Source organism: Diabrotica undecimpunctata, chromosome 10 (assembly GCF_040954645.1).
Source record: "Diabrotica undecimpunctata isolate CICGRU chromosome 10, icDiaUnde3, whole genome shotgun sequence".
NCBI classification, from domain to species: Eukaryota; Metazoa; Arthropoda; class Insecta; order Coleoptera; family Chrysomelidae; genus Diabrotica; species Diabrotica undecimpunctata.
The window spans coordinates 68,738,120-68,765,976 of NC_092812.1; the positions used below are offsets into that span (position 1 = coordinate 68,738,120).

Genomic DNA, 27,857 nt, shown 5'->3' on the forward strand with positions numbered 1-27,857 from the left:
ATATTCTAAATTAAATGAGGCCTTTAAGATATTCAAAAATTGGTCAAAACACCTTTAAACAACTACAAAAAATTATTTTTTTACGATTTTTAAGGATTTTGGCGGGATTTATTATGAAAATCTGAATCAATTTTCTCATATTTTAGATTTAAAGGCTTTCTACGTATAACGAATCCTACTCCACCATTTGAAGTGTCTTCTTCTTCTCGAAAATAAAATAAGTGTCCTGATTTAAGAGTAATTTGGGCTTTTACTCTTCATCTTATTTCGCTGAGGCCGATGATGTCCCATTTTATTGTTTTCAGCTCTTCCTCCAGATCCATCATCTTCTGGACCGATATAAGAGTTCTAACATTGTATGAAGTAATATCCATTTGTCACTATTTGTAGTAACCTGATTTTATTCGGGGATTCTAAGCACCCTCTGCTCTAATAATATTTTAACCGCTACCTTGGTTGGGGGTGTTGTAGTCACCGTAGACTGAGGGCCGCTCAATAGTTTCGTCTTTTATGGAAAATAACTTTTGGGGTTTTAATCCATTACGTCACGCTTGGCTAGTGCATGTTGGCCAGTTGGTTTGGAAGTGGAGGAAGGAAAGGGTGGAGATGGAAATACTTTGTGTTTGGTTGTAGTTTTGAAATACATGGTTTCCCCGGGAATAGGAGGGTGGCGAAATCCATAAGCTCACCGGCAACTAGAATGAATTTAACAAAAATATGACATTATAATATGTCCTCAAAATGTCTCCCGTTTTGTTGTAACAATAATTGACACCTCTTATAGATTTTATACAAATGAGTATATGCACTCGCTTTATTTTTATAAATGCTTGATGGATGCTTTGCAATAATTCTTCTTTAGTGTTATAGTCAGTTTTATAAATATTGTCTTTTTTTTAAATCCACTAATAAAAAAAAAATCAGGTGAATTTAGTTCTGGTTAACGAGGGGGCCACCAAACAGGACTCTAATTAATTGAACTGCAATAAAATTTTTCATTTAAATAATTTCCAATTAATTCAGAAATATGGACAGGTACTCGATATTGTTGGAACCAAAATGTATTCCTCTCAGATAGTGATGGAAAATTCTTAAGAACAAAAACATTGAGAATATTTCGAACATATTGTCGATAATGAGAATTTTCTGAGAACGACCTACCAAAAGTACCAAAACGAGCAGAAAATCTAAGATTTTATTAAATATTAACTAAGACAAAATGTTATATTTATGTTTCATCTTTGGGAACAAATAAAACAACAAAATATCCTCATTTAAAAAAAAAAAAAATAAAAACCTAAACTTAATTAACAAAGTAAAAAAAATTTGAGTCAGAAAAAATGTCGAGATAATTTTCATCATATGACGACTGTGACCCATCACCATGGCTCACATACCATTCTCCAGCCTCTATTTCTTCAAGACCCTCCTTCAACCAGTAGTGTGAAGTAGATGGATCTTCTTCTTCATGCTTGGACTGCTTGGACATAGCTTAACACCTGGTACTGGTCCAATAATTATAAATTATGGCATTTTTACTTAGTTTTGTTCCAAAATAGGTTCCTTTGCACCAGATCTAAGGCTCCCACGTATTGATGGACCTTAGAACATATGGTTTTGCAAAAAGCCTTACTTATATCTGTAATGCGCCAATTCTAAAATTTGATGAGTCATCTGGGTACTCTGAGTTAATCATATTACCGATAAATTCAGTACTAATTTTACAGTAGGGCACTATATTTTTCTGGTGCAATTTATGGTATGGTCATATACTCTGCAGTATGCCGATTTGTATGAGTAGTAAAAGTTTTAAAGAAAGCAGGTATAGGAATGGTGCTATTAAGTTAATAATGGCTTCATTTCTCTTGCTGCTTTGACCATCTGCATACCTAAAGCATTGGCATTTATTTAAATTTTTATCTTAGCTGCGGTGCTTTCATATTCTGTTTCTAGAAGTTTATTGGACGAAGAATATTGTGAAGGAATTTTAAAAGCTTCCTCCACTTTGCTTCGATCTAAAAATAAATGTTTAATTTTAACTGAAGCAAATTTGAAATTAATTTAACCAAAAAATTCCCATTCACTGTCAGTGCAATAAAGCTGAAATTTCTAAATTATCCCGAAAAACATCTTTTATAGTAATCTCCCTATCTATTTTTAAAGAAAATATCTGTTCCATCAATAAAACATAAACTAGACCTTGAGTACAGCAAACTTCTACTCCTTGAACTAGCTTTTTTAATTCGTTTTAATATATCCTCCACTAAATATTACATATATTTTAAGGATGCACCTGCGATTTCCACTCTCCACTATGTTAAAGCCTTTTTTAATGCCACTGGGACTTTTAAACACTTTGAAAAGTGTTAAGTAATTCTTGTGGCATACATACATATTCACTAGTACACACAATTTACAAATTTAAACTACCTTTCCTTCAAGTTTTTTCAAATCAAAGTTTTATAAAGGAAAATAATTCTGATACTGTCATTCGATTACGACGATTGCACATTATGACACGAATATTTACAAATAAGCTGGGATTCCTCGCGGTCCATTTTGCTTGGTAAAAGTTGGTTTCCGGTAGCACTGTCTTCTTCTTCATGTGCCATCTCTTCTAAGAAGGTTGGCAACCATCATGGCAATTCGCACTTTCGATACCGCTGCTCTAAAGAGGTCAGCAGAAGTGCAGTTAAACCAAGCTCTCAAATTGTTTAACCAGGAGATGCGTCTTCTTCCGCGACTCCTTCTACCCTATATCCTCCATAACTCGAAGGCTTCTATCTGTCCGAAACATCTTTCTTTAATGTCCAAGCCTCCAACCCATAAAATAATACGGAGAACACGTAGCATCTCAGAAGTCTTATCTTTAAAGAAATTGAAATGTCCCTGCTGCAGAGTACTTTTTTCAGTTTGTTGAAAGAATTTCTTGCCTGTTCTATTCCTCATTAAAAGTGTAATTTCAATTCGTTTCTAAGATATCTATATATCCAACAGGAGTTAAAAATGTCGCACCAGCAGATATTCCGACACTTTAGTCTGGGAAAATTTCGTATCTCAGTAGCATTGTAAGCCACGCCCCCTCCGCATGCGCAGTAGCGAATATAATATTTTAATCGTCAAATCTTCTGTCAACGTCAAATGTCAACTGTCATGTGTTCTTCTTTCCCTTAATTCTCCCCTTCCTAGTCCCTAAACGACAACATACAGGACCGTGCGATATGTCATATGACAGGATGTAGAGAATAGAATAAAACGATATAGAAAACTTAAACAGAACGACATTTTGTACATTTTAATAAATGACAGGGATTGTAGTTAGCAAAACAACTAACACTAAAACCGAATCTTTCTTGCCTCCAGAACCCCTGAACTATGGGGGGAGCTGTGGGGATTTGAGTCATTCCAGTATAGCTAATCATGTCGGTTAAAATATTCTTGCACTGGATATGCGATCTTTATCGCTAAATATTACTTTTGAATAAAAAATGATAAAGTAGCATAAAATACCATTTGATTACAATTTCAAAATACAGGGTGTTCCATAAAGAAAAAACTCATTCCAAGTTTGGACCAATGCTGTATATTAAAATTAAATATTTCGCTATAGTAATAATATTGGATGATAGTCTAAATCATCATAATTTAAAATCTTTTGAACATAAATAGGTTTTTGGTGTCAAATCTCTGGAATTCTGCAGGGTGTTAATTTTGCTATGAAATTTATAAACCAAACGTAATTATCTCTTAAACTAATTCGTATAATAATACAATACCTATATTGCAAAAACTAGAACATCAAGAGACCAAAAATGTAAAAATATACAGGGTGTTTTATTAAAAAAAATAAGTTTGTTCCATTCTGTCAATACGGATGGCCCTGTATATTTGAAAATATGTTTAAAGTATGGGCCTAACCATGAGTCCTAAACAAAATAAGCTTTAGCTTCAGTGATAACGCAGATCTATTTGATCAAACGGGCCGAGGGAAAAAATGGACCTATCTATGCCTCTACTTTTACCTAAATATTTTTTTTCGTATCTCTTACGATAAATGAGTAATTTGCATTCCTCACAATAATGCTTGTATACCATTATGCAAATTGTATCCTTCTTAAAAAATGGTTTGGTTATAGTTTTTGTCAAACATATGTACGATATTCTTCTAGCACTTTTCTTTGGAATACCTATTTCCCTCCTAAGCTCTTTAAAAATTCGCTTGTCTGGTTGAGTTGAAAATATAATTCAGATGCAGCAATAACACTCTTGTGGCATTTAATATATGCCAAACACATATCGTATTTTTCATAATTTTCAAAATTTTCATGTGTTTGCTGACAATACTTTCCGTTGCAACAGTGATTGTGACAGGAAACACAGATGGCCATAGGTTTTGTTTTATTTGCCGTTCTAACATTACCAAAGCCTATTCGATGAAATTAACATTCTTACAAGATGTAACAACATGTCATTTTAGATAAAAAAAATAAAAGACAGTAATATTATATTATCGGATAACAAAATTATAAATGGAAACAAAAAAGTTAATAAAATACAGTGTGTTCTATTTCGTGATAATTTTATTGATGTAATATGGAATAAGTAGTTAAGTATTTACTTTACTTTGAAGTTAGATACTGATTTTATTTTTGCTAAATAAAACTGTCAAGGATTCGTATCCTCATAATAAAATGTTAAAATTCGTTGCCGAGTGTTTTATTGTTAAGTGCCTTTAACATGACGTCAACTCTAAACATTTCAAATAGATATATCATATGTCATGTCAGGGGAAAGACTATTAAAAATGTAATCGACAAATGTCAAAATATATAGGGTGTCCCACATAAAAAACTAAAGTTGGTATTATATTTCCTTGATGAGACTCCTAAAAAACATTTTTATATTCCACTAAACCATTCTATAATATATCTATAAAAAGTTTCATTTAACTAGCTAAATTTTTATCATTATCAATCTATATAATATTCTGTATCTAACTTTTTGTTAATCAACATTCGTTCGAATCACTGCTTGAACTTTTTATCATTGGTAATTAATTTAATTTTGAAATTTAATTGTGAAAGTGTATCAGCAAGTATCGATTGATTCTCTTTGTCAACTATTTTCCATCCACTCCTGAATGTAGGTCTCTCCCAATTGCTTCCATCTCTCTCTATCTTGCGACAATGTAATCCACTGTTTGCCTGCCACTGCTCTTATGCCATCTACCCATCTTTTTTGAGGTCTTCTCATGCTTCTTGTTGTCGTCTTTAGTCTCCATTCTAGAATTCTCCGTGTCCTCCTGTTTTCCTTCTGTGTTTCTTCCACAATATTCCTAATCTTCGTTCTACATCTTATCTCGGTGTTTCTAATCTTGTCTCTCAGTGATATTCCAAGCATAATTCGTTCCATTGCTCTTTGCGTTGTTTTTAATTTTTTAGCAGATTTTTGGTAAGGGCTACTGTCTCCAAGCCGTAGGTACAAACTGGTAGTATGCATGTGTTATACACCTTTTTCTTTAAGTTTACAGAAATAGAGGTGGTTTTGCTAGTTTGATGACATGACTTAGATATACATAATATTCAACATTTTCTATTTTATGATATTGTATTGTTATATTTGTCTGGTGTCGGCTTACCAGGAGTATATTTAATATCGTAGGAATATCTCATAAGTCTTAGTTTCATTCTCTATAGACCTGGAGTAAGAGAATATAAGTCTTTTTAGCCCAAAATTGTAACCAACAGTTTGTAATCTGTTTCAACTAAGATTATTTTTTCAGTACCTAAGTTTGAGTACTTATCAACACTCATACATACTTATCCCTAACAATTACCTAAACTTTTTTTTTTCAATTTGGGTATAGCTTTTGGCAGTAGAACTCAATGTTCTTGATGCATATGCTACCGGCTTAAATTCACTACTTTTCAAAGAGCAGCACCTAACACATATGAACTATCTACAGAGACAATGTCTCTTCGGAGATGTTATACCGCGCTAAAATTGTTGCACTAATGAGAACATCTTTTAGTTTTTGGAAAGCTTCATCTTGAAAACTGCCCCACATCCACTCAGCATCAGAGTGTAGCAACTCGTATAATAAATGGGCAATATTACTTGAATTAGAAACGAATTTACTCCGATAATTAAAAATACCGAGTAGTCTTTTTAATTCACTGACATTGATAGGTTTTGAAAATTCACTGATAGCCTTTACTTTCTCGGAATCAGGTTGTATACCATCAGCTGATGTTATATGACTTATAATTGTTAGTATTGACTGCCTAAATAAACATTTGTCTGAATTTAAACTCCAGCCTGCTTTTAACAATTTAGAAAGTACAGCTCTCAGAATTTTATACATATATACAGATGACTCCTTCTAGGCCTTATAGTAATTGAATAACTTGTCTACAAAGATCTCTGGCGCTGATGTTAACCCAAATGACAATCAACAGAATCTATAACGACCAAAAAGTGTGATAAATGTTGCCAGAACTCATTATTAGCATCTAACTTAGACATTATAGTAGCACCTTCTAATTGTCCCAAGGTCAAATCATCATTTTTGTTTAGGTGGGACAAATTTACACATATGCATATGTTTCCATTTTTTTGGGCACTATTACAATACCAGCACACCAGACTGTATGTTCATAAAAAGGTTTAATGATCCTTTGGTTGCATATTTTGTCAGGTTCATTCTTAAGAGTTTTTTTAAACGGTGGTGATACACGTCTAGGAAAACTCAATGCGCGTTGTTTCAGTTTAATATTATAACATTGTTAAGTACGCCTTAACCTATTAAACAGTTTATCAACTCTTAACTATGGCTCTATGGTTTTAAAACTTAAAAATAATTGTTTTGCACCAGTCATCACATAAAACTTTTCATCTACAGTTTTGGTTTCGACCTTAACTTTTCTGGAAAACACCCCAAATACACTTAGTCTATTACCACCTGGTCCAGTGATTAATATATCAGCTGGCAATAACTTTTTTTGTTTGAAAAATAAGAATTGTATACATGTTCTGGCAGAATACTTACATGAGCCCCTGTTTGTACTGATAGTTTCTATCCTGAAATGACTACATCCATCTCTATGTCTAATTAATTTTTAATTAGATGTTCTATATCTTTAAGTTCTGAAGTTATGAGATTCCGATAAGCTACCCTATCTTCTATCGATTTCCATTTATTAGAATGTCTCTCTGTTATCATTTCTCGCCTCTCTCTTCTAATGTTAATCAATATTTTTGCTCCAACAACCAATGGCCACTCCCAACAGTGATTTTATTAATTACTGTAACAATTTGGACAATATATTTTCTGTTTGTAATTATGAAATCAATTTCGTTTTTCGTTATGCCATCTGGACTAGCCCACGTCCGCAACCACGTTGTTGATTCTTTTTGAAAAATGCGTTCATGATATAGAGCCGATGATGCAACAAAAAAATTCAGTAGCACACCTCCGCTATCGTTTTGCTCAACGTATCCAAATAAGCCCATAGCCACTTCTGCGTTATCTTCTTTAAATCAAAGTTTAGCGTTAAAATCGTCCATTAAGATTAGGTGGTGGATTTTATTTTTTTCCATAGCTCTATGTATTATATCTTGGTAAAAGTTTTGGATTTCTTCATCGCTATGGCTCACCGTGGGTGCATATACTTGGATAATTTTAATAGACCGTCTCTCGTTCTGTTTTACACAACTTTTCAGGTTACACTTTCTATTTTTATAATTTCATCTCGGTGTTGCATATACATCGGTTCATTTTAGTGAGCACCGATCCGAGATATCAGGTTGGCCATATTAATATTTGCTTCTGGACACAACATTAATATATATTTTTTAAAACATTCTAAACAGCGTTTTACGTTAAGAAAATAACATTGCGGAGATAGGACCATGTATTTCTTATGGACGATAGAAGCGCAGCGATGCCACGATGAACGCAAGCACGATTCAGAGTTCTATAATTTGTATTTTCGTTTTCACAGACATGAATTAAATTAACGTTTTTTAACGTAATTGACCAAAAGTGCCCATTCGAAACAAGAGATGAAAAGTAGGGAAAATGATTTTAATTAAATAAATAGTATTTACAAAAAAAAATTTTATTTTATCTTATTTTAATTATAGTAACGACAGTTTATTTGTTTTTCGGTAAGAATATCATATACCATGAATCATAGAAATCAGTAGAAAATATTGCTTAGTTAAATCATGCACTTAAACCGCTTGAAATGTATATATCTAATTACTAATTGCAACTTAAAATAATATGGTGTGCATATGTCAGCGATTTTATGTCGTTCTCTGAGACTACATAATGATAATAAGGCTTTGTGGTTCTTCAGTTGTTATTCTGACTTTACAGTTAAATGTTAATTGAAAATGGAAATTCGAAAAATATATCGACAATCTAGTAAACCGCATTCCTGAGAGTATTGGCAACACTGATCTCCATAAGCCTAATGTTATTTTCTTAACGTGAAACGCTCTATAGCTACCACTATGTGGCATTTAATTAGCATAAAACTAAAAAACGTGGGCAATAATAATTTATTTAATATTTTATCTTTGACATGACATCTTAGACAATTGACAGTAACTGACGCCAATTCATTTTGCCAACCAAGTTTTCATGTAACTTCTTATGCAGGCTTCTAATAAGTAGGCAATACTGACCGGCAAAAAAAGTGGCCACCCTATAAATTTCCGAAAATGAAGCTATTGGAAGATTTATGCACTGTTTCATATTTTATACTCAACATTTTTTATTTTTAAAACAAAAAATGGTCATTACTGCTTAATTCCTTAACACAATTGATTTAATTAGAAGGCTACAAAAGAAAATAGTGTAATATCGGAACGAATTACAAAAAATAAAAATGACGAGTGAAACAAAATTGTCTAATATCGGATATTATGCACTAAAACATCAATAACCCTTTGCATACGATTTGGAAGGAAAAGGAACAAATTTTGAATAAACACTTAAAGACTACGTTCATATTTTTCACGAAGCATGTTTTGAAGTTCTGCAAAACTTTCTGGCTGGCGTGGTTGACTTAAACCATACAATGAAGTTTATCCAAAAGATGTTTGATGATATTCAAATCAGGGCTGCAGGCTGGCCATTCTAGAGTATTAATTACTACCTCCCCTAAGTAATTTGTCACGATTCTTGCAGTATGCGGTCGTGCAGTATCATGCATAAAGACGAAATTGTCCCTAATAAATGGACCAAACGGAACTACTGCTTCTGCTAAAACATCCTCTATACACCGGTTAAATATCAGGGGGTCATTGATGGAAATAAGTTCAGTTCAAGCTTCAAATGAGATTCCAGCCCAAACCATGACACCATCACCGCCAAACTTTCTTCTCTGGGGCATAAAAGCTTATCTTTCATTTCTCTGTCTCCAAACCCTCTCTCGACCATCGCCAGACTTTAAACAGAACCGTGATTCATCAGTAAAGAGAATTCGACTCCAATCCTGTATATCCCAGTGTTGATATTGCCGAGCAAAAATTAATCGATTCCTACAGCGTCTGGGTTGTAATTCGGGAACAATAGCTGGCCTTTTGGCACCAGTCCTCTTTTATTGAGGCTTCTTCCAACGGTTCTCTGACTTCCATTCACATTTTGAACCTTCTGCAGACGGTTTCTTGCATCAAATGCAGTGGAATGGCGATTTTTTAAAAGTTCCATCATAATAAAACGACCATCTCTTTGCGAGGTAACTCTTCGACGACCGGAACCAGGTCGACGTGAGTATGTACCAGTCTCTATAAAGCGATAGAAAGCTCTCTGTACTGCAGGTCTCGGAATACCTAAACATCTACTATAGATAACACCATATTTTAATTATTCATTTAGTCAAAATCCACGTTTGAAAAGCTAAATTACTGTTTAATTAAATGTTTTCAACTTAAAAGATAAACAGCGACTATAGAAAATAACAACATAAACGTCAAAAATATCAAAAACAAGCATATGATCGCAATAAATATTTAAAATAAGAAGCAATATGAAACAGTGCATAAAACTTCGAATGAATTTTTATTTTCGGAAATTTATAGGGTGGCCACTTTTTTTGTCGTTCAATTTATAATCCAGAAACAGAAAGTTTATTAAAGGATGACACCATAATCTAATGTAAATATTTCTAATCGCCAGTCAAAGTTTTGGGAAATTTGAACAGCGCCGGCTCTGACAATCTTCTTCGACATCGCCGACGTGTTCATAAAAGTGTTAACCTATGCTTTTTCATCTTGGTGACAGTTGGTGCTAGACTTAAGCCCAGGACACACCTATCATACAGCCTTTCGATCCTACTCCGATCATATATAGTTTGGCGGGTGGACATGGAAAGGTGGATAGTTAAAAAATGATATCTTATGTAATATGAGATGGGAGACTACATATTCGTATTCAACGAAAAAAATTATATAAGATAATAAAGTTTTTAACTATCCATCCTTCCAATAGAAAGGTACACAGCCGCCGAACTATGTATGATCGAAGTAGGAACGGAAAGCTGGATTATAGGTGTGTTCCGGACTTTAGACTTATCCTAGAATGTCGTTTCTGCAAGCTGCATTCGTTGTTTTTTTTTTTTATTTTTAACTACTCAAATTAAGTTTCGAAAATTATAGTTGGTCTTACCGCGGTCGTATAGACTTTATCTTTCAGTTTCATTGAACTTATTCTTTGGTTCCTTGAATTTCGTCTATCTTGCTGTAACACTAAAAAAAAATCCCTATGAACCTAAAAACCAAATTCCCGAAGACCGCCGTAAGAAGAGCTATAGCTATAGAAGAAGAATAACAAATGAATAGTTTTATGAACCTCATTTTCAGTTCAAAGATAGTTAAATTTGTATTTGTAGCGTAATCATAAACATGCAAAAAATAGAGAACTAAACGTAGCAGCGTCAAATTGTAGGGTAAACAATGACCGCTCTGTCGATTGTTGAGCCGAATGCCTTTAATATATCCGTTCTATTAATTTTGTTATGAATGTATATACCAGAATAGAAAATATTGTGTGCAATGGTTTTTGATAGAGATAAGATTTATTAATTATTTAATAAATGTACATAAGTACCCCGTTTGTGACACTGACCCCTCCACACAAACGACAGTTGTTTTAAGTAGTACGTACTTCTATAACAAGAATTTACACACAACCAAACTTATATAGTGTGTAAAAGCCAAATGGAATAAATTCATTATTAAGGTTACTGTACATATTTATAAAAAATCCCGAAACACGTCAAATTTAAATTATAACTTGATATTCTTTAACGTGAAAATACAACCCCTACCTTCAACCCCCTTAGAATGACAGGTACAACCCCCAATTTTAAAATAGGAAGTATAGGCTTGTGATATATCGTTTGAAAGGTCTTTTTATTCTCCATTCAAAAATGTTGTTGCTTTCAAGTTTATTAAGATTAATTAAGATAAAATAAATTAAAATCATGTGGTTACCGAAATTCGCTAAAATATACTCAAAACTTATTTCCCGTTTAGGTCTTGATATTGAGAAATTGAACAAAAACCATAGCAATGTGGTTTTTAGATGGTAACCATTAAAAAACTTTAAAGAATTTCCGTGGCAACGTTATTTTAACACGCATTAGTAAATTGTTTTATTTAAGTTGTCAGTATTTTAATTTAAGTAAAAAGTTCGTTCAATTCAATTCTGAAAAATGGTTATATTAACGGAAATGCATAAAATAACAGTTTTACAAATGATTGGTTATGGAGATAACACCCGAACACAACAGGAAGTAACTCGCCTATTTCATGAGAAAATTCCTAATTTACTGCCTATATCCCAAGGAACAATAAGTAAAATAGAGAAGCAGTTTCGCGAGTTTGGTCATGTAAGGCAGATAAAAAAAGCAGCTGCTAATGCACTGAGTGATGAACTCAAATTAGATGTGCTGCTTGAGTTTCAGGAAAATTCACATACATCGAGTAGACAGGCATCCACTACATTCAATGCTAGCCATACATCGATAGTAAACATATTAAAAGAAAATAAATTGCATCCCTATAAGATGATACCTACTCAGGAGCTCATGGAAGACGATTTTGATAGGAGAACTTTTTTTTGTGAGCAAATGATGGACATGTCTTTTCATTTCTTTTTGTGGGGATATGTGAAGAGGCATGTGTACAAAACTAAACCTTCTGATTTAAATGACTTAAAAGAACGAATAACGCTTGCGATTAGGTCGATCACGCCTGTTATGTTAAATAATGTTAGAAGACAGTTTTCTTTGAGATTAGGATGTTGCCAAGACGTTCGCGGTGAACATTTTGAACATCTACTTCATTAACATTCATAGTTCTTTTTCGTGTTCTACATTTTATTACGTTTTGCATTACATTTTAGTTTTTGATTGTATTGTAGCGAATTTCGGTAACCACATGATTTTAATTTATTTTATCTTAATTAATCTTAATAAGCTTGAAAGCGACAACATTTTTAAATGGAGAATGAAAAGACCTTTCAAACGATATATCACAAGCCTATACTTCCTATTTTAAAAATTGGGGGTTGTACCTGTCATTCTAAGGGGGTTGAAGGTAGGGGTTGCATTTTCACGTTAAAGAATGTCAAGTTATAATTTAAATTTGACGTGTTTCGGGATTTTTTATAAATATGTACAGTAACCTAAATAATTAATTTATTCCATTTGGCTTTTACACACTGTATGGAATCACCAGGTATTTCAAACCAATATTTATTTATTTTTAAAAACTTGTTATTGTTAAGAGGAATAAAGGTTTTTATTGAAAATTAACAAACCGATAAAACAATTAGATAACACAGCTCCGTACGTTATAGATTAGGTATTTGCTTTAGTTGTACATTAAACGAAAATAAATAAACTTACTTTTGCGTTCAAAAACGAAAATACGCCTTATGTGGGATAAGGAAAAGATAATTTTCCTTAAGGCAATGATTAGAAAGTTTTTCTAATGTTTATGAGCAAAAAATCGGCAATTCTAATAAATGTAAATGTATATGAATAAATTATTGTCCGACGATAGTAGGATCTGCCTAGGTGGCGTCGAGTCTATGAAGGCCATCAAGAGCGATTTGCTCAATATTGTATACAAGAAATTGTGTCATATGAAGGCGGTTCTTGTATGTTTTGGGCAGGCATTTCCATGGATAGGGAAACCGAGTTGGTTTTCGTGCATGCTGGAGGACGTGGAGGAGGTTTAACTACTCAACACAACTGTCCTTGCTTGGAGGGGTCAGTGTCCCGAAAAAAAATCTTATTTCCCTGGAGTATTAGTTCACTCGACGAATATAGAAGACTATTAACATTCTTGAATTTGTGTAATGTAGTCAAATTTAGTAGGGGTGCTGTTGCAATTATTGTATTTCAATTACAATTACTGGTGCTAATTTTAAATGTTCTTTTATTTACTTTTGAACATTTTGTAAAGAGGTCATATTTTACAATTTAGCACCTGTACTAAAACATTGTACCCAACTGTAACTCTGTATTTAATGCACTATTATCCATATTTATTCTCAGTCGTTAGAATTATAAGTATAAGTATACACACTAATTATAGCACACATTTGATCGACCGAATCAAAAAACAATGTAATAGAAAGCGTCAATCTAGTTCGGGCACTACATTTAAAATATAAAAATATAATAATTCTGTCAAACTTTGATCTGCCCAATTAGATTTACGCTGTGTATGTTTTTCAGGAAAAAATAGAATACATCTTTCTAGTAATTTTCACTACAGAATGCGTAATGAAAATACTGGCGTATGGTTTCCTCATGCATCAAGGGGCGTATCTTCGGAATGGTTGGAATTTACTTGATTTTACAATTGTAGTTATAGGGTAAGTTTTTTTATCTTTAATAATTTTATTATAAGGTATTATTTACAAATGAAGAATAATATTAATCAGCCTAATTAATTTTCTGAATATAGTATGTACGTTGTCTTGAGATTTGCATTGGGGGACTGATCTGATGATGATTCCATCCATATTTGTCTATTTATGGGTTTGAAACTATAGAAACAAAGCAAAGCAGGAGTCCATCAAGGACGCGTATTAGGTCCGGTGCTCTACCTTTTATACAGATACGAAATACCTGAACTAGAAAATGATACTATAGCCACCATTGCAGATTATACTGCTATCCTAGCAGTATGTGATACCGGCAAGAAGCAGCAGAAAAATTACAGTTGTCAATAAATAAAACTTATCCTAGAATGTCGTTTCCACAAGATGCATTCGTAGTTTTTTTTTATTTTTAACTACTAAAATTGAGTTTCGAAAATTATAGGTGGTCTTACAGCGGTCGTATAGACTTAACCTTTAAGATTCATTGAACTTATTCTTTGGTTCCTTCCATTTCGTCTATCCTGCTTTAACACTCCAAAAAAATCCCTATGAAACTAAAAACCAAATTCCCTAAGACCGCCGTAAGAAGAGCTACAGCTATAGCTATAAAAGAAGCATTGCATTAGGGGAGTGATCCGATGATGATTCCATCAATATTTGTCTATTTATGGGTTTGAAATTATAGAAACAAAGCAAAGCAGGAGTCCATATTAGGTCCGGTGCTCTACCTTTTATACAGATACGAAATAACTGAACTAGAAAATGATACTATAGCCACCATTGCAGATGATACTGCTATTCTAGCAGTAGGTAATAGTTGTCTCTTAGGGTTGTCCCTTATTTTTGTTCCCTCATAAGATGGCCTAAATATTCCAGTTTTTTTGTTTTTTATAGTTAGTATTAAGTCGGATTTTTACTCGTTGGACATATGGACATAGTACTGCTTCATTCGTGATTCTGTCGACCCAACTTATTTTGAATATTCCTGATAGCACCACATCTCAAAACTATCAATGTTTTTGATAATGTTCTGCTTGAAGGTCTACGATTCTACGTCGTACAGTGAGGTACCAAAAACAGGATCTTAACATTCTTATTCGTAAGACACTTCCCGATTATTAAACAATTTCTGTAGTGTTATGAAAATGTACCTTGCAATTTCGTCTTCGGATTGCAACGTTGTGGTTCTCTTCTTTTCTGACCAATGGGTCTATCAAAGAGCGTTTTTCTAGCTGAATCATTTTGTTTCATCCGCATAACATGCCCTATCGGCCTCAGACGTCCTGTCAAAATATATAGGTATATTCTATAAAGATGTATCGTCTTCTTCACACTCAATTGTCATTCACTGCTCCATAGATTCGCCTTAGTACTTTTCTTTCGAAACATCCTAACATGTTTTCATTACTTTTTGTCCAGGTCTCTATCCGATATGTTAGGACTGGGCGAGTTATTGTTTTGTACAGTTTAATTTTTGTATTTCTCGATATATTTGGAGATTTACGGAGGGGATTGAGCACAAAATAGCATCTGTTGGCCGTGCAAATTTTGTGGTTTATCTCTGCGGCAGTATTATTTTCAGTATTAACACCGCATCAAGAGCGGTGCCTAAGTAAAGCAGTGGAAAAGAAAGGGTGGATTTGCGAGGTTGAGCCGCGAATTAGATGCGCCGACGGGACTCTGAAGATACCTGACCTTGTCGCGCAACAGGATGAGCGGGTAATTGTCGTTGACGTTGCCGTCAACTGGGAGGGTCTTGAACCCCTAAGTACAGCCGCCGCCAATAAAACGGCGCTGTACACAGAGCCTCGATTCCTTCAGACCATGCAGACCCGATATCCAGGGAAAACCATTTGCATGGCACCTTTAATCGTTGGAGCTCGAGGAACTTGGTGTCAGTCGAATTCTCGTATCATGAGAATTTTAAACCTTTCTAGGTTCGACGTCCGCAATTTTATCACAAAGGCAATTCAAGGTAATATCTATATTCATAGTCATTTTATGAGGTTCTAACATAAATGACTCATGCGAATTTCACTTCGAGTATATATACCGGCTTCTTTCCTATCGTGGGGTCTACGTTCGTCTAGTTAGGGTTTTATTCCATTAACCTACGTAGATGTTTGTGTCGTCCTTTATGTCATGTGAATGTCCCATTTTACTATTTTATTATAACTATTTTTAAACTTTTTTTCTTTAATAACTTTCATATAGTTATTGTGCTAATTTTTTCAAGACCTGCGATTTGGCTTGGCGAAACTAGTAAGTGCAGAGGGGGTGGTGGATTCTCGAGCGATATGTAATCTGGCCAAACATCGGGCCATACGCTGCTGGTCTATTGTTTTTTGGATCGGAACGGGGAGGAACAGACCAGCAGGATCAGGTCGGTATTCGGATGGCGAGGGTTTGGTTGCGAGATGATCGTAGCCACCCAGCCGGCATCGCCCGGCCTGCAAACTAAAAGAGGTTATGGCTCCACTCTGATAGCACTCCTAGGCTTACAAATTCGTTCACTGCTTCAATGACATCTTTTTCTATAACAAGTGGTCGTAGGATTAATGGTTGCATGCTTATTTTCATATACTTATTTTCATATACTTTGTTTTGTTAGTGTATATTATGAAACCCATGTTTGTAGCTAATTCTTTTAATGCTACATACGCCTCTCGTACAGCGTTTTCCATTTTCACAACAATATTGATATCATCAGCATAGGCAAGGATTTTCACTGACTTATTGTATACAGGGTGCTTCAAAAAGGTATATCATAAATTAAATCGCGCATTCCGGGGACAAAAATAAATTGATTGAATCTAACTTACCTTAGTACAAAAGTGTACACAAAAAAAGTTACAGCCCTTTGAAGTTACACAATAAAAATTGTTTTTTTGCATTATCTCTTAATCTCTTATCTTTTCTTCTCTTAAGTTCTTCTTCTTTTCTTCTTCTTTTCTTGATATTTGGTCAAATTCTTGATTGTTTTGTTCATCTATTTTTTCAAAAGGTATAGCAACATCGTCTTCTGTATTACTTTCTGAGTCAGGTTCACTTGGAAGCTACTCTCCGTCACTTTCGGAATCCGTGACGTCGCTTAGCTCTTCAAACCAACTTAAACGAGTTTCCTCAATTTGAGGATCATTAAATTTAACGGCTTTAGAACACCCGTAAATTTTTGTCAGCCATTGACACGCTTAAAATTAATATTTATTAGTCTTGTGACTTCTAAGAAATGTTAGGCTTATGCAGAAGTGATGTCACTCAGACACGTAGAGGTAAATAAAATTGTTTTACAGCTCAACCAAATAAAAACCCCACCTCAAATTTCGACAACTGTGTCACAACTGATAATGAAAAAGGTAGAGAGAGTTACAGAGGCCTAGTTGGATGTAGTGGGGATATTTATGGAAATGCACATTTGCTTTCCGCCTCTGAGATGTCAATTCTGTGGTTAGGGGTTAAATAGATTTTAAATTCAAAAAATACTTTAGATAACCTACTTACGTTTTTAAAAGACTTTAATTTATTAAGCAAAGTATAATCCACGGTTACCGTTCCCCTAATAGCCCAGTCTGGTTAAAAAATAGGTCGAAAAATTTTTCGCAGAAATCTGAAGCCTTTAAGACATATGTGGGGGTACCTAGATGACGAATAGATGAAAAAGTACTCGTATTTTTAACTTGCGTTTTTTTTTAAACAATAATTTATGTTCACAATTTGATTTTTTGTCTATAAGTTTTTTCCCTTATATTTTACATAATAAACAATATTTATATCATCTTTTTATATCAAGAATAGGTATCTTTATTTTCCCGTTTTTCAAATTAAAATTTATAAATAATTTACGGAGATATTTGCAAAAAAGCAGTTTTTTTGCACTAATTTATAATTTTTAATAATTTTTTTATTAACAAAATAAAATTAATACATTTGAACATCGAGGAATTACCGTCTTTTTAAATTTGTACGAAATTTCCCCCCGATCGGACAAATAGTTTAAAAGTTATTTAATTTATTTATCCCTGAGACTAAATGTCTAAATTATTGAACTTGCTCTAAATAAATAAAATGAAAATAAACGTTTGAAAAAGGGGTAAGTTTTTCACTTATAAACAATTGTAATAACTTCTATATTTTTAAAGCTACAGACTTGTACGTACAATCATTGGATAGCTGGTAAAAAAACTCAGATTAAAAACCAACTCTTTATGACCAATAGGAACGAAGTTAGGGACTATTTTTTAAAAAATCATATCGCCATTGTTTATAAACATTAAGAAGTAAAATTTGCACAAATTTTGAATGAAAATCTAAACTTTATATTGAAACTTATAGCTATAAAATTCATCCAATTTTTCGAAACTTACAGGTACTTTCGAAAGATCGACATAGGAAAGTGGAGAGGATAACTGTTTCAGCTCCGTTTTTTTTTTTTCGAGATCGGAACTTTAAATTAAAACAAGTAGGACAAATTTACATTATCTCGATTTCCATTGCAGCTAGAAGCCTCTTTTTTTTAATCTGAGGTAGCTCGTCGAAACATGAATAACTACATAGTTTTCACTGGCCGAGAAATATGGGAAACCTCGGAAAAATTGAGTCCATTTGAAATTCACCGTAAAAACTTACTTTTTTTTTTTAATTTGGCTGGAATAGTCTGTCACAGTATTAATAATGATGACATAATTGTCACCCTCCGGAAATCTCAGAAAATCCCGGAAAATCAACATTTTCTATCAATGATGTAATAATACTTATATATTTTATAAATTAAATTTCAGGTAACTAACGGACTATACCAGCCAATTTAAAAAAAAAGTAAGTTGTTACGGTGAATTTCAAATGGACTCAATTTTTCCCAGGTTTTCCATATTTCCCGGTGGTGAAAACTATGTAGTTATTCATGTTTCGACGGGCTACCCCAGATTAAAAAAAAAGAGGCTTCTAGCTGCAATGGAAGCCGAGATAATGTAAATTTTTCCTACGTGTTTCAATTTGAAGTTCCGACCTCGAAAAAAAAACGGAGCTGAAACAGTTATCCTCTCCACTTTCCTATGTTAATCTTTCGAAAGTACCTTCGTTTCAAAGGGCTGTAAGTTTCGAAAAACTAGATGAATTTTATAGCTATAAGATTCAGTATAAAGTTTAGATTCTCATTCAAAATTTGTGCAAATTTTACTTCTGAATGTTTATAAACAATGGAGATATGATTTTTTTAAAAATATTCCCTAACTTCGCTCCTATTGGTCATAGAAGATTTTTTTTAAATGTGAGTTTTTTTACCAGCTATCCAATGGTTGTACGTACAAGTCTGTAGCTTGAAAAATATAGAAGTTATTACAATTGTTTATAAGTAAAAAACATACCCCTTTTTCAAACGTTTATTTTGTAAATAATTTCGATGAAAACGCAATATGCATTTAACTTCTGGGATAGTTTAGGTCTTAAAGAATCTTAGAGAAGTCTTAAAGTAAAAACTTCCTTAGTGAAATGGTATAAACATTTTAAAATTATCTAAAATGGATTTATACATTTTCAGAACAGTCCAGTCGTCAGAGATTTGACCCCTAAAAATCATACGACCAAGCTGAATTTTGTCGAGAATATCAATTTTGGGACCCCAAAAAGATGCAAAAAAAATGCACTTTAATCCCCGGGCTTCCCCCCAAAATCCCCCTCGTAGGGGGGTAAAAACGCAAAAAAAATCGATTTACCAAGAATCTTTACGCTATAGAAAAAAATGTTTTTAATAAAATGTGTAACTGAGATCATTTGAACAAAAATGTTTATTAGCACTTTTTGCGTAGAATGAACCGTTCTCTTAGAAACAACGCTTAAAGCAATTGGTGATTTTGAATGTCAGTACCGCGAGCAAAATTATTGTTTAATAAAATTTGTATCAACTCTACGGTAAAAAATTGATATCTTCTGATCAGAGTATCGTTTCGACAAAATCAAAATGCATAATAAATTAATAAAGGTACATAGTGTGCAGCTTTCGTATGCAATATTTGTATTTTGTCGCAAATGAGTCAGTTTCTGGAAAGCTGTTCAATAAACAAACTGCACGATTTTTGCCATTTTTTATGATTCTCGTGAGATCAATAAAATTTATTACTTTTATTGACCGGTCGTAGTGAAATTTCCATTGTTGGAAACCAGTCTTCAAAATCTATAACATAAAAATTCGATTTTGATTTTTGGCAACAAACATGAGGCATTTGAAATATGACTAAAACCGTAGAATTTAAACTTTTACATTACAAACGATCGCTCGTCACGGGAAATGCCTCCAAGACGGTTTTGGGTCTAATTTATAGAGGAATTTAAGTATTGATGTAATTAAAAAATAGCAGTTTTAAATGTTTTAAATCATTTATAATTGAAAGTTTAAATTCAGCGTTTTTTAAGCATATTTCAAATGCCTCACATTTGTTGCCAAAATTCAAAACCAAAATTTCATACTATAGGTTTTGCAGATTAGGTTCTATTTATGGAAACTCCTTAGTGGCCGGTTAATGAAAGGGATAAATTGTACTGATCTCATGAGAATCTTAAAAAATGGCAAAAATCGCGCCACCTTTATTTATTTAGCAACTATAAAAACTAAGATCACTTGAGGCAAAATACAAAAATTGCGTACAAAATTTGCATCGCTTACCTTTAAAACGCATATTGAATTTTGTCGATAGGACACTCGGATTAAAAGATATTTAATTTTTACCGTTGAGCTAATACAAAGTTTATTGAGCATTAATTTCGCGCGAGCAAGATATTTAAAATTGCCGATCACTTCAATCGTTGTTTCTGCGAGAACGGTTTATTCTACACAAAAAATACTAGTGAGCGTTTTTGTTCAAAATTATCTTAGCTACATTTTTTTTAAAACATTTTTTTCTATGATGTAAAGATTCTTACTAAATCGATTTTTTGCGTTTTTATCACCCTACGCGGGGGAGTTTTAGGGAGAAGCCCGGGGTTAAAAGTGGTAAACTTTTTTGCATCTTTTTTGAGGTCCCAAAACTGATATTCTTTGCAAAATTTAGCTTGTTCGTATGATTTTTAGAGGTTCAGGGGCATTTTCGTCTCTGACGACTGTGTAGATGTGAAAAAGTCTATAAAGTAGTTGGAACTAGAAATTGACTAGAGTCGGTTGTTACCTCCTAGGGCGTAAGGTCCCCTTTTCGAACTGGGAAATTGTACGTTCCCTTAAAAAATGTAATCTCTTATTTATGATGATGATCTGATAGGATCAAAAACGTTATGAAAATTCATAAATCGATTTTGGATTATGTTTAAACATTTTATATCATTTCACAAAGGAAGTTTTTATTTCGTTTTTTTTAAACTATGGTATAAAACCAACCACTGGGAATTTCCCTTTTAAATTGTAATCAAAGGAATTATTCATCAATAAAAACAAATTATCATTTCAAAATTTTCCGTTTGTCAAATTCTATTATGAGAAGAATTAATTGGCATTGTTTTTCAATTAATTTTCATTTTCAATCTTTAAATTGTCGCTTATCCCCTAACATTAATTTGTCCATATCATCAAAAACATGAACCTGCTTGCTATAAATAACTGTATAGAGAAAATTATTTGTCTACTCTCGTAATCTGAATAAAAGTCAAAATAATTAAAACACGTAAACCACCATGTTCAGGATACATACATTCGTTAATAGATAATCTGTCATCGGTATATAGAGTTTCCCATTTGTCAAGTTTCCCTAACATTGACACATTTTGTTGTTCAACAGTGGAAATTTTCAATCAATTTGATGTCATTCATAAATTACAGAAACCACACTGCTGCTGCAAATTTGAATACCAAAAGAGGAAAATAGTCATACTACATACTTGGGCTACTGAACTACCTATTCAATAATGAGCATTGTTGGCTTGTTATTGACAAGAATTCGTATGTTTATATCGCTTTTGAAGTTTATCCGAAATTTAGGTCAGATTAAACATATTGGCGATGGATTTTCCTATTGCCTATATATATATATATATATATATATATATATATATATATATATATATATATATATTGTTATGATGTGTTTTTTGTTTGAATGATGAGCAATGAGTATTTTTAATAATATAATATATAAGGTTTTTATCGCGGTTCTCAAAGAATTAGCTTGTAAGTACTTTTTTAAATTATCTTTATTATAACTATTATGAAACACACATATATATCTAACCTAGCCAATGTAAATTTAAAATAAACTATCTTTAAATTGATGTTCTTATAAAACTAATTAAATTCTATAGACAATGTTAAATTTAAACAAACTATCTTCAAAATTGAAATTGTTATGACATTAACTAAATTATATTAACAAAATTTTGTACCTTTCTTTCACTGAATGCCTAAATGAACTGTTTTCCACTATATAGATTCTAATCACCACTGAATGTCTTCGTACTTCGGTTATCCTTGTTTTTGGTGAAATTACTTTTTCCAATTATCAGCTTCTACCAATTTAAGATATAGTTTTCTTCACCAGCATTTATACACCACCAAGCAAACCAGCAAACACCATTTATATTTATTCTTCTTTTCAATATACCAATATCCAATTATTATAAGTTGATTTATACTAATCTCCAATCATAATATAATTTTAATTCCTTCCAATGTCCATCCAATATTCTTCTAATATACTTTTATAATCTTCAATAATTATTTGTGTATAATTATAAATGTGCATTAAATATATCCATAATTTTTAATCTTCATTTAACTCACTATATTAAACAATTTGACTATTTGTAACTGATTCACTGACTCCAACTAACTTTCATATTTCTTACTAAACTTTTCTGACTGACTTCTTGAAAATTCTGAACAATTTACTTCACTAACTAAATGTGTCTACTAACTTTTATAATAAACTGGCCTGACTTCTGACTAAAAACTCCATCTTGAATCCAAATTACGGGTATTTATATCTTTTTGGATATTCTAGAATCATCTGGTAAGAAATCATGTTCGATTTCGTTCTATTTCTTCGATATGGATGTTCTCGAAAAAATATCTGTTCCATCCACCGACATAATCATTATTCCAGAATGTTCGACCGTAAACAATGGTCACACTCTGCACTCTGGAGAATTCGTTAATGTTCCATTGATAATTTTGTTGACATTTAGGCTTTTCAGATCAGAATAAACATTCAAATTAGTAACTAACACTCTAATTTAATAAAATACACAATTCAAACAATATATTATTATAACCCCACTTTATATTCCCAATTATTTCCTAAAATGTCACTTGGAGAGTAAGTATATCTGTCTATCACTCACTGTGTAGTTGGTTGCCTATGCACATGGCTCACTTAAATATATTTACAACATTAAAATACAACTTTTTACAATTATTATATGCTAATTTATTAAAAATACCCTCACATAAATATATTTTTATTAAATTCTCTAGTATATAACTTCTTAAAATAATCAAATACTTTTTAATATCTAATATTATGTAGTATATAACTTATAAATTATTTCCTATAAACCCCAATCGTCACAATATATATCGAGAAAAGGAGTACGACCGTCAATCCAAAATAAACTAAGGTACACTCGAAGAGTGGTGGGTTTTTCAGTCAAAGTGGAGAAATAAAAGACAAAGAAGGTTACTTCATCTATTTATTGAAGACGTTTCGCTTTCTGCTCAGAAAGCATTATCAGTTCATCTAAAAAGAACAATATGCAACCAAACATCCATAGAGAAGTTACAATAAAAGTGTGTTACCTTACAAAGACATGTAGCAGTCAATGATGTTAAAAATATGAAAAAGCTTACGAAACTGGACATTTAGAGTTGTTTTATACAACTTTAACTTAACCTTCCAGCACCCCCTTTGAATTATAAGCACCCCCTCGAAAATTTTAAATAACAAAAGGGGTCGTAAGACACCTTGTTAGAAATTTATTTTAGTCCTCTGTTCAGCAATATAAAGTTTTTTGAGTTTGTTGCAATCATACCTGAGAAAATTGATTTTTACAATAATTAAATGAAATGTTCAACTTGACCACCATTATTCACTTATTGACAATAACCGAGGCGATTTTGGAATTCTCGTACAACATTTTGTATGACCTCAGGGGTTATTTTGTTAATTTCTTACGTTATCCTATCTTTTAAATCAGCAATATTGCCTGGTCTATTAAAATATACTTTAAAAATAATCAGGTATTCTCGTATCTGCTCTGTTAAACATTAGGGAAAAAACTTTAATAATAATAAAATATTAGTCAAAAAGCCAAATAACCAATTGACATCAATCTAGTAGGCTACTTTCATTTAGGTATTTAAAGTTACTTAAAATTAAGTTAAGAGACTCAAAAAGAACAGACATTTTAATTATGATTGGTTGTGGTAATAAAAGAAGAGCTCAAAAGGAAGTTTGTGAAATGTTTTAATAATAAATACACTGGTAAACAAGTTTCAATATACTGGACATGTAAAAGAAGTTTCATTATACTGGACGTGTAAAAAATATTGAAAAATCAGGTAAAAATGATAAATTTACTGATGAAAAAAAGTTAGATGTACTTCTAGAGATGGAGGAAAATCCGCATAAGACAACTCGAGGACTTGCCGTCAATGACGTAAGTAAATCATCTATTTTGAGAGAGTTTTTCATAAAGAAAAATACCACCCTTACAAAGTTCAGTTGGTTCAGGAGTTAAATGAAGATCATCCTAATAGAAGGCCAAAATTCTGTGAAATAATGGAGGACAGAATGAACGCAGATTTGCAGTTCATAAACAAAATAGTTTTTTTTATGAAGCGACTTTTTATTTAAACGGAACGGTTAACAAACAGAACTGTAGATATTGGAGTAGAGAAAATCCTCACTGGGTGTGCGAGACTCTCACGTAATCCTAAAAAGTTAACGTTTGGGCTGGTATTGGTCTATGATATTGGTCTTTATTTTTTTGAGGCCACAGTTGATGGTGAGGTTTATCTAGATTTTTTGATTAACTTTTTAGTGCCTACATTACGAAAAATTTTTTCCTGATGTTAATCATCCAAATGAGATAGATCGATCTATTTACTATAAAAAGACGAAGCTCCACCACATTTTGCACATATAGTCAGAAATTACTTAAATGAGGTTTTTCCCAATAGGTGGATTGGAAGACGTGGAACGATCGAATGGCCAGCTAATTTCCCGATTTGACTCCTCTCGATTACTTATTATGGGGTTATTTAAAATCTAAAGTATATTTTAATAGACCAAACATTATTGATGATTTAAAAGTTAGGATAACAAAAAAAATTAACAAAATAACTCCGAGGTCGTACAAAATGTAGGAGAATTACAAAATCGCCTCGATTATTGTCAAGAAGTGAATGGTGGTCATTTTGAACATTTAATTTAATTGTAAAGTACATTGAAAAGTACATTCCAAATATTATGTGGCATTATTATCTTCATTTAACCTAAAGTTTTGTGATAGAGACATTATCAAAATTTTACATCTTAAAAATCAATTTTCCCAATTATGATTGCACCAAACTTAAAAAACTTTATATTTCTGAACAGAGGACTAAAATCTCTTTCTAAAAAGGTACCATACGACCCCTTTTATTATTTAAAATTTTCGAGGGGGTGCTTATAATTCGAAGGGTGTGATGGAGGGGGATAATATTTTTATACTGTAAATTGTCAATTTAAAAATAAAAATCGACCTGTTTCATGTTTTTTTCTTCTTCTTTATGTGCCGTCTTCTACTGAAAGTTGGCGACCATCAAACGATAGGTTTCTGTTTTGTGCCGCATGTATTATGTTCGCAGCTTCTGGTATTTGAAACTATTATCCCAAGTTTTTCAGCCAGGATTTCTTCTTTCTGCCCAGACCTCTTCTACCTTCAATCTTGCCTTCCACGATAAGCTGTAGCAGACTGTTCTTATCATTACGGAACACATGGCATAGGTATGACGCTTTCCTCCTTTTAACAGTTGTTAACAATTCCACCTCTTTACCCATTCGTCTTAATACCTCTGTGTTGGTCACTCTGTCTGTCCAAGGTATTTTCAGTATGCGTCGATACAGCCACATTTCTAGAGCCGCTAACTTCTTTATAGATGCTGCTGTTAACGTCCACCCTTCAACTCCGTAAAGTAGCGTAGAGAGTACGTAGCATTTCGTGGCGCGCCATCGGAGGTTAACGCTTAGGTGGCGGTTATATATATATATATATATATATATATATATATATATATATATATATATATATACACGAGGCGTGTATTTTAAGTAAGTACCGTTTTGGAATTAAAAAAAGACGTGCAAATATATGGCAATAATTTTATTTTTACATGACAGCCTGTACCTTAATCTACTTTTCTACATAATTTCCGTGAATATTGAGGCACTTTTCATAACGTGGCACCAGTTTTTGAATACCCTCCTGATAAAATTCTGCCGCCTGACTTGTTAACCACTGCATCACAAATGTTTTGACTTCGTTATCGTCTTGAAGACGCTGACCGCCCAGGTGTTTCTTCAAGTGCTGGAACAAATGGTAGTCGCTAAATGATTTGATGAGATCTTTGGTCTGATTAGCCATATGTGGACGGGCATTGTCATGCAGCAAAACGATACCCTTACTCAACTTGCCACGTCTTTTGTTCTGGACTGCACGACGCAGATTTTTCAATGTCTCACAATAAGACGCTGCATTGATTGTCTCATTACGAGGCAGAAACTCCACTAGCAATACTCCTTTTCTGTCCCAAAAAACTGTGCACATGATTTTCCGGGCAGAAATTGTTTGCTTAAACTTCACTCTTTTGGGTGATGATGAATGTCGCCATTTCATGGATTGTTATTTCGATTCTGGTGTGACGTAGGCCACCCACGTTTGGTCACCAGTAACAATTTGGTCTAAAAAATCTTCACCTTTACTGTGGTACCGCTCAAGTAAAGTCAATGCACTGCCTAAACGTTGGGTTTTGTGCAAATCCGTCAACATTTTTCGGAACCCAACGTGAACACAATTTCCGGTAATTCAAGTTCTCGGTAACAATGCGATACAAAACACTACGAGAATACTGAGGAAAGCAGTCGGACAATGATGAAATTGGAAAGCGTCTGTTTTCTCTCATCTTTTCGTCCACTTTCTGCACCAAATTTTCATTAAAGACCGAAAGACGCCCACTCCGTTCTTCATCATGCACATTTGTGCGGCCATCTTTAAATGCTCTCACCCATTTCCTTACCATTCCATCAATCATAATGTTTTGTCCGTAAACTTCAACGATCTCACGATGAATATCGATCGGTTTTACGCCTTTAGCACTAAGAAATCGTATAACAGCCCGTACTTCACAATCAGCGTGACTCACGATTGTTGGAGGCATCTTAAACACTGGAGTAAACAAGTATACAATGAAGAATCAGACTGTAATGGCGTCAGTGCGTAGACAAGAGATGTAGGTAACCAGCGCTCATGCGCGGAACGCCGACCGTAGCGCTGCGGCGGCGGAATCGCAAAACGGTACTTACTTAAAAAACATGCCTGGTATATATATATATATATATATATATATATATTACAGTTAAAACACAAATATCGTCTTCTTTTTATTGCTACGTCTTCTTTTAAAGGTTGGCCATCCAAATGGCAATTGTAGCTTTGGAAACTGCTGCACGAAAGATTTCTGTGGATGAGCGGTCAAACCATCTCCTCAAGTCTTTTAGCTTCGAGTTCTGGCATCTTCCAACTGATCTTTTGCCCTACACTTTACCTTTCAATATGATTTGGAGTAATTCATATCTTTCACCACTCAACACATGATTATATTGTATTTTTCTCTTTTTCACTATGTTGAGTAATTCTTTTTGTTTACACATGCGCCGAAGTATCTCACCATTGGTAACTTTTTGTATCCATGGAATTCTCAGCATCCGTCTGT

At 33.1% G+C, this 27,857-nt stretch overlaps 1 protein-coding gene across 12 annotated transcripts in view; it reads left to right on the top strand.

Annotated features, from left to right (window-relative positions):
• Ca-alpha1D (Ca[2+]-channel protein alpha[[1]] subunit D) overlaps positions 1-27,857 on the top strand; it is a 960,824-nt gene that overhangs the window by 514,089 nt on the left and 418,878 nt on the right. For all 12 annotated transcript variants that reach the window (XM_072546534.1, XM_072546531.1, XM_072546539.1 and 9 more), the window contains exon 4: positions 13,761-13,900. In XM_072546534.1, the coding sequence (XP_072402635.1) occupies positions 13,761-13,900 (140 nt within the window). The remainder of the gene's footprint in view (positions 1-13,760; positions 13,901-27,857) is intronic.